Source organism: Muscardinus avellanarius (genome assembly GCF_963383645.1).
Source record: "Muscardinus avellanarius genome assembly, chromosome: 14".
Lineage (NCBI taxonomy): Eukaryota > Metazoa > Chordata > Mammalia > Rodentia > Gliridae > Muscardinus > Muscardinus avellanarius.
Window position 1 is genome coordinate 7,935,802 of NC_137800.1, and position 9,023 is coordinate 7,944,824.

General features: G+C 39.1%; 1 protein-coding gene across 6 annotated transcripts in view; it reads right to left on the minus strand.

Moving 5' to 3' along the window:
* HMBOX1 (homeobox containing 1) overlaps window positions 1–1,648 on the minus strand; it is a gene marked incomplete at both ends in the record, with an annotated part of 91,421 nt that extends 89,773 nt beyond the window's left edge. For all 6 annotated transcript variants that reach the window (XM_080710439.1, XM_080710436.1, XM_080710438.1 and 3 more), the window contains one exon: window positions 1,626–1,648. In XM_080710439.1, coding sequence (XP_080566565.1) covers window positions 1,626–1,648 — 23 coding nt within the window. The remainder of the gene's footprint in view (window positions 1–1,625) is intronic.
* Window positions 1,649–9,023: the final 7,375 nt, after the last annotated feature.

The window sequence follows — 9,023 nt, forward strand, 5'->3', positions numbered from 1 at the left end:
CAACTGCTGGATTTCAAAATATGTATCAGCTCAAGAGTTTGACAGACACTGGGAGAACCAGGCTGCGGCAAGCCTCGCTCTGAAGCTTCACCCACCAGCACCTGCTCTTCCAGCAACATCAGTGCCCTAGGTGTCTTCATGTCTGCTCAGATCCCCACCATGCTGGGCACGCAACAACCATTTCTAACAAGTTACACCTCAGTCTTGGAACCTCCACCAGCTTCCTCAGAAGCCAGCCTCCTCCTAACTGAGCAACTTGAGAAAATGAATATGTCTGAAACTCAGTTTGTACGCAAATAAACGGACCTTGCCTGTGCATTCCCTCCACACTGTGTCCATGTTGTTCTTCCCTAGGAAAGCACGGTGAACCTAAAAAAAAATTATTTTTGTATGGCAAAAATTGTGTGACCTTGTGAAATCACACTTTGATCATCTCCTGATTTCTATTGCACACATTAAAATTCAAGTAGATACCAGAAAGTTTATAGGAGATATCAATTTGGTGTGAAATCAAAGAACTAGAGACCATTTAGATAAAAATCATTCATTCAAGTAATATTTATGGAACAGACCCTGTAGGAGTCTTAGAGGTGCGTCAAGGAGCAGAGCAGGTAAAAGTTCCCAGTCTCAGAATGTTTACATTTAATGACCATTGAAAACAGCTATTAGTAAACTGATGGTTAAAAAAAGAGAAACCAAGCCCCCCCAAAATGAAGTCCCTTCCCATGAAGACAGCTACATTGCAGAAACCAAGGCTACAGTTCAGAGACATTTTGGGCATATTCCAGAGACATTTCACTAAATCATAGAACTGGCCAAACGGGAAAGAAATTTAAATGAGAAGCCAAAACACCAAAGAAAACCCTAGTTTAATGTTCACTTATTGGATTATAGAATTGCCAACCAAAATGGAAGGAATGTAAGTGAAACACAGACTCCAACAAACTTCAGGAAATGCTTATACTAAAGGCGCTCTGCAGTAGACACCAAAGATGCACTTCATGAGCTGACAGACACTTTATCTTCTCTAATATCTGAAATTCCCGGAATACTTTTATTCAGAGGCCTATTTAATATGAACTGGTGGTTACAGTTCACATTCGAGCCCAAAACACTCTCAACATAATACCACTATCTCAATTTGTATTTTTCTGCCTGACTCCAGAGGAAGGCTACAACTACATTAGCTAAGAGGTTAACTACATTATCATTCCCAGAAGGAAAGAGAAGTGGCCAAGTTGCCGGCAGCGAGTACACAAAGGCAGCTAAGAAACACGCCCTCAGCCTCACGTTCTGCTTGTCGCAGGGAATCTAACTCCAAGCTCCTCCCAGTACTTGGCCTTCTACCTTGCAAGTTAAGTAAGAACTAGCTGTATGCTCCCTTGAAATCAATGTCAAAATGCAGAGCTGAAACTAAACATGGCCAAAGGCTGGGAGATTCGAAACTCATTCCTTACCACATGATTATGACATTTGCTCAATTTCTGTCAAATGGAGAAACCATTTGATTCCTTTTCTAGAAAATTCTTTCAACTCTACAAATGTCTGCTGTCAACTATGAATCATAAGCATGATAATGTCTTCATTAGAGCAAAAGAGAAAACCCTGGAGGACTAGATACTTACACCACTGGAAAGGAACTGAGCATACTTCACACGAGGTGGGTCAATACCCTTTCCAGAACTGATGAGTGCTGTTTATCATTCTGTAAAATAAAGATAAAAAATAAGAAATATTTATGTTACTCAAGTACTGCATAACAAACTTAATTATATATCTTAAGGACATTAGGAGTTAACATCCACCTAGTGATTTAAAAAAAAAATTTTGTGTGTGTGTGTGTGTGGTGAGACTGGGGATGGAACCCAGCCAGGGGCATTCTACCTCTGAGCTACACCCCAGCCCTTTTATTTTTATTCTTTATTTTGAAACAGAGTCACACAGACTTGCAAAGGGCCTCACTAAGTAGCTGAGGCTGTCCGTGAACCTCCTGTTTTAGCCTCCTGAATGCTGGGATTACAAACATGCGCCACCACGCCCAGCACCAAGTAATTTCTTTTCTTTTCTTTTTCTTTTTCTTTTTTTCTTTTCTTTTTTTTTTTTTTTTTTTTTTTTTTTTGGCGGTACTGGGGTTCCTGGAAACCCTTCTACCTCCAGGCTACACTCCCAGACCTATTTTTATATTTGTATTTGGAAACAGGGTCTCTTAAGCCAGTGCGGCTGGCTTCGAACCTGCGCCATCCTTCTGTCTCCTCCTCCAAAGCGCAGGGATCACAAGCGTGCGCCACCACACCCAGCGAAGCAAATTTTTTATAAAATAGAAAAATATCATTGATAACTTTCCAAATAATTCACTTGGAGAAAAGTAATGAAAATGACGCCCTTGAAGTTTAATGTAGCCAGGAACCACCCAATGAAACAGATTTAAACATGAAATGCATATACTGGAGTGACATTCAAAATAAGTTTTTAATAATAAAATCAATGGATTTATAAAGAATTCTATAAACAAAAACAGATTTTCAACTGTTGAGTCAATTCTGGGGTCTAGGGCCATGCATATTACTTGTGCTGCATTTATCAAATAGGACTAACAGATAACTTTAAAGCGCTACTAAAGTCAGGCATGCAATCTCAGTACTTGGGAGCCTGAGACAGGAGGTTCACAGGTTTGAGGCCAGCCTCAGCAACTCAGGTAATTCTCAGAAACTTACCCAGACTTTCAAAACAAAAATGAAAAGGGCCTGTGTAGCCAAGAGGTAGAATGCTCTTAGTTTCAAGTCTCATTACCCCCCCACCCCCCAAAGGGCTACGGAACACTTTTTAAATGGGAAACTAAATAAAAACTAAAGGCAAAGGATCACAAGTTCAAGGCCACCCCGGGAAATTTAGGAGACTGACTCAAAACACAAAGGGCTGCCGATAGCTCAGCGGTAGCGTATCCTGGGTTCAATCCCCAGTACCCCCACCCCCCACACACAATTTAAAAAATTAGTCAGGTGAGGTGGTACACGCCAGTGATCCTCGTACATAGGAGGCTGAGACAGGAGGATCACATGTCTGAGGACAGTCTAAGCCACTTAGAAAGGCCCTCCGCAATTTAATGAGACCTTATCTCAAAATAAAAAAATAAAGCAGGGTAGGGGTGTAGTGCATTAGTAGCACGTGCCTGGGTCCATTCTGCAGCACTACACACTGAAGTAAGCGGTGGGCGGGGTGAAGTGCTTCACTGGCTAGCGAGTGGAAGGGGCTGCGACCAACAATTTTAAAAACATAAATATCCACGCTGCATTTGGATAACTGAATAGTATTCTCATAATGGAGTGAGCCTGGTACTTCTGAGCCCTGATGTGTATTCTACAGCTCTGTCAGACATAATCTTTACAAAACATGAACTCTACTATCCATGGTTTAGAAACCAAAGATCCCGAAGACCAAACTTATTAGCAGTGTAAAACCAGAATCTATAAAACTACAATTTCCATCAACTGTATGTTAAGATTGTGAATTATATAAAAAGTTTAGAGCCAGGCGTGGTGGCGTACACTTGTAATTCCAGCACTAGGGAGGCTAACAGCTACTTAGTGAGGCCCTCTGCAATTTAGTGAGACCCTGTTTCAAAATAAAGAATAAAAAATAGGGCAGGGGATGTACCTCAGAGGTCAAATGCCCCTGGGTTCTGTCCTCAGACCTGCAAAATAAAATAAAATAAGTTTAAAATATTGATGGAAAAGTCAGGTTTGAGCTGGGCGTGGTGGCACATGCTTGTAATCCCAGAGCTTGGGAGGTAGAGACAGGAGGATCATACAGGTTTGAAGCCAGCCTTAGCTACTTAGGCCAGCCTCAGCAATTTAGTGAGACCCTGTTTCCAAATAAAATATAAAATAGGTCTGGTAATATAGCCCAGAGGTAGAAAAGCCCCTGGGTTCCATCCCCAGTACCACACAAACACACACAAAAAAAGGAAGGTGTGGTGGTACATGCTTGAAATCCAGGCATTCGGAACAGGAGACTGGATGATCACAGTTCATGGCAGCCTCAGCTACTTAGCGAGGGCCTTTATCAAAAAATAAAAAGACTAAAAAATAGGGCTGGAGGTGTAGCTTGGAGGTAGAATACCCCTGGGTTCCATCCTCAGTACCGCAAAAAAAAAAAAAAATTTGATATAAAAAAACACATTAAAATACACATTCTGCACTGAATTATATTAAGCAATACTAAAGTGTCTAACAGTGACTAATAATATATGTGAAATGTACAGGGTAAAGTTAGAAACGTTTCACATTTGCATATCCTAAATTGTAGCATTAATGAAGTTCCTGTTGAGGTTAATTTCCTTGCTGACTTAAAAACTACCTGTATTAAAAAAAAAGTAGATGTAGAGTTTTAAAAAAAACCTACTGAAAATGTTGATTGCACGTCCCGGGCAAAACAGAAAAATTCTCATATATAAAATATCCCTAGGTAGAATAAAGACAAAGGTTTAAAAAATAAATTACAGCAACACATTCTACAACAAAATTTAGATGATATGCCTTCTTAACAAAGACTAGCCGTATAAAAAGAAAATACAGCAATAAAGAGTTAACATTTTCCAGCCAGGTGTGGTGGTGTATACCTGTAATACCAGTCCAACTAAGTAATAGGCATACTAAATTATAGGTACACACCTGTAACCCCAGTAACTTACTAAATTACTTTCTAACTTACTAATACAATGAAGTGACTTATTTAGTAACTTACTTAGTTGCTGAGAGCAATTTAGTAAGACCTTATATAACCTGTAACCCCAGTAACTTACTAAATTACTTTCTAACTTACTAATACTATGAAGTGACTTATTTAGTAACTTACTTAGTTGCTGAGAGCAATTTAGTAAGACCCTGCTTCAAAATAAAAAATTAAATACGCCGGGCATGGGGGCATGAGTCTGTAATCCCAGTACTTGAGAGGCTGAAACAGAGGATGGCAGGACTGAGCAACCCAGTAAGACTCTGTTTAAAAATAAAACATAAGAAGGGGCTAAGGGTAAGCTCAGTGGTAGAATGTGCCTGGGTTCAATTACCAGTATCACAAAAGAAAAGAAAAAAAAAAAACCTCAGGGCTCAATCAACAGTAAAGTGTGTGCGTGTGCACACACACATACACAAACAGTATAACCTAATTAAGTTTAATAAAGAACTACAACAAAAATCCCTGTATGCATATGCTTACTTATATCAATGTGCAATGTACATACATAGATGCGCACACACAAACATGCTTGTAACCTCAGTATTTGGGAGGCTGAAACAGAAGGATCACAGGTTCTAGGCCAGAATCAGCTACTTAGTGAGGCCCTCTGCAACTTAGTGAACACTGTTTCAAACTAAATAATAAAACAGGGCTGGGTGCAGCTCAGGGGTAGAATACCCCCAGGTTCAATCCCCAGTTCAGCAAAAACAAACATACATACATGTATCTATGTACGTGAGCCTGGTCAACAGGTAATGGATGGGAGGGTAAAGGATGAGTGTGAACAGAATATGGGTCAGGATAGTTATGTGAATGGTTTAGGAGATAATAAAGCAAGAAAAGAAGAAAAGAAAGGAATAAAGAAAACAAGACATGAGCAACAGATAAATACAAGTTATAAAATACCTTATATCATCAGAAATGGATTCTTAATTCCCAAAGGTCAATATAATACATATATTGCATAAAGTTGAACAGTGAAGAAACTTACTGTCAGCACTTCTAACCGTTGAAGAGAAAACTAACGGAGAAAATCAGTTAGACCTAAGAATCCACAGATACTGTGTTGCCCTAGGGGGTAAGAGGCTCTTTTCACCCTAGTTTAGTAAAAGTATTAAGCTTTTAAATATTAAAAGTAGTAATCACATAAGATGAGTAGCCTATATCCAAAATGCCTGGGACCAGAAGTGTTTCCGATTTCAAAATATTTGAATATACTTTACTGGCTGGGCATTTCACTACTATCTCTAATATGAAAAGCTGTGTGCAGAAATGCTCAAAATCTGACACTTTTTGAAAGTCACAGTGCAATGCTGAAACATTTCAGATCTCAGATCCCTAGATCAGAGATGCTCAGCTTGTGTAAGATAAAGGAAAAACATGAGCCGAACATTGCAGTGCGCGCCTTTAATCCCAGCTACTTGGGAGGCAGAGGCAGGAGGATCACAAATTTGACGTCAGCCTGGGCAATTCAGTGAGACCCTGTCTCAAAATAAGAAAAGAATTGAAAGGGCTGGGGAAGTAACACATTGGTAGAGTGCTTGCCTGGGTTCAATCCCCAAAACTGCCACAAGAAGGAAAAAAAAGAAAAAGGAAAATTGAACTTCAGACGACATAAAAGGAAAGGTAAATGGGTCTTCATTTCAACCTCTCAAATACTGGAATTACAGGCATGTGCCACTGCACCTAGCTATAAACCCACTTTCTAACTAGACATACATTTAAATATATACATATGCATAATACATACAAATAAACATAATATATGAAGGTAAGCAGAAAAGGTCAAACTACAATAGGAGAGAAAAGTGAACATCTTCCCTTAGTTCTGTCCTTTTGCCCAAAGATAAATTCTGCTTCCTGTGAATCCTTCCAAAAAGAAAAGCATGGGTATATCTAGCATACAATGATGATGGTGATGATGATGATGATGATGATGATGATGATGATGATGATTACTGTGGTGGTACCGGGGTTCCAGGAAGCCCTTTTACCTCTGGGCTACACTCCCAGGTCTATTTTATATATCTTTTTAAATTTTGAAACAGGGTCTCTTGAGCCAGCACAGCTGGCTTCGAACTTGTGCTATCTTCCTGTCTCTGCCTCTCAAGCCCGGGGATTACAAGCATGCGCCACCACACCCGGCTACAATGATTTTTAATAGTGTTTTTTAAAAGAAACTTTCATTATTAATATTTATATATTTATTTGCGGTACTAGGGATGGAACCCAGGTACATTGTACCTCTGAGCTAATCCTCTAGCCATCTTTTTAATTTTTAGTCTTTTTTTTTTTTTTTTGAAACAGGGTTGTTTTTTTGAAACTGAGTTGCAAAGGGCCTCACTAAGTGGCTAAGGCTGTTTGTGAACTGCGATCCTCCGGTCTCAGCCTCCAGAATGCTGGGATTCCAGTGTGTGCCACCACGCCCAGCTAAACTTTCATTATTTAAAATTTCAAACATGGATCTGGGTGTGACCCTGTTTCAAAATAAAGAATAAAAAATAGAGCTGGGGCTGTAGCTCGAGGTAGAATGCCCCTGGGTTCCATCCAGTACAGCAATAAATAAATAAATGAATAAATAAATAAATAAATAAATTTTCAAACATGTACAAAAGTAGAAAAAACTAATAATTGCTACATATGTACATCCAGCTAAAACAATTAACTATTCAAGGCCAACCCTGCACTCCCTAGCCTCCATGCTCTCATGAGTATTTTAAAACTAATTCCAGACATCTCTTCATTTTAAAATAATTCAGCCGGGCGTGGTGGCACACACTTGTTATTCCCGCGCTTGGGAGGCTGAGACAGGAGGATCGCACAGGTTCGAAGCCAGCCTCAGTTACTTAGTGAGGCTCTCAGCAACTTAGTGAGAACCTGTTTCCAAATAAAATAGAAAATAGGTCTGGGAGTGTAGCCCGGAGGTAGAAAGCCTCTGGGTTCCACCCCCAGTACCACCAAAAATAATAATAACAATAATAATAATAATAATTCATAGCAGCTTCAATATCTGGTTTCCAAAAAGTGGATTCGACACAAAAGTTTAAAACTGGTTAGGAGAGTATAAAAAGCCTTATTCACAGGGGAAAAAAAAAAAGATAGCTACTTGAGGGGGAAAAATAAGTACAAACAACTACTTAATTATAGATACATATGAAACAGTGACTCATTAAGAAGCTAATACTTGGGGTTTCTATTTTACAAAAGCAGGGAACTATGTCATACTTTTTCTTTTTAAGACAAAATAGTTAATAGAAAAGCGAAGCCTGGTGTAGCAGCCCGTGGTCCCAGTACTTGGAAAACTAGGGAGAGCAGCTCACTTGAGCACGAGTTGAGACCAGTCTGGACAACATGAGACTCTGACTTCTCTTAAATTAAAAAAAAAAAAAAAAAAAAAGCTCCAAAAAGTCTGTTTTGGGAAGATGTTTCACTCATGCCAAACATTTTTTTCCCCTTGAACAAAACCAGATCAATGAGTCTTTACACAGTCAACAGTGACATGAGAGGCAGACAGCGAATTGGGATAAAGAACATTTGGCAACAGGTGACAAAAACACAAACAGGAATTAAAAACTCACCAAGATTAGGATATAACTCCTCAAATAATGCCTTCAGATAGCTTAAACTATAAACAACGACCACGACCACGACCTAATGAGCATGTTTTTAGGCCAGACACGACGGGGCAAGTGCTCTACATCTGATAGCGCACTTACTCTCAAAACCCCTGTGGTACGCAATGAAGGCATTACTGGCCCACAGCCAATCAGGTGACAGACCTTGCTTGTCTGATTAGATCTGTATTTCAACTATTACCTCAGGCTTTGCTTTTCTCCATATTGTAAGATTAAAAATATTATTTCATTTTTTATCATTTCTCTAGAACAAATATTTAATTTAGATGAGTATTTTGTAGTAAGTTGAGCACGATCATGATTAAAGGTATGTCACATACCATGGTGACTTTTCTTTCAAAAGAAGTATTACACACCCTACCTGTCAAACTCATACAGACCTGTACAATTGTATGGCTTTTCCTACATTTCCAAGGACAGGAAAGCTTCATGGAGAATTTTACTGATAAAGATTTTCCTTCTATAAATTCTAAAATGATTTATTTTAAGAACTTCAACCCACTTGGCTAGCTTCATCAAGAAACACTAAATTTCTTCCTTTCTTTTGCACAGATGGCTTTTGAAGTATCAGTATGATATTTGCAAACATTTTCATACTAAGTATTTGGTCTCCATTCCAGTTGAACATGGTTTTCTCGTTTGTCCTTCACCTGA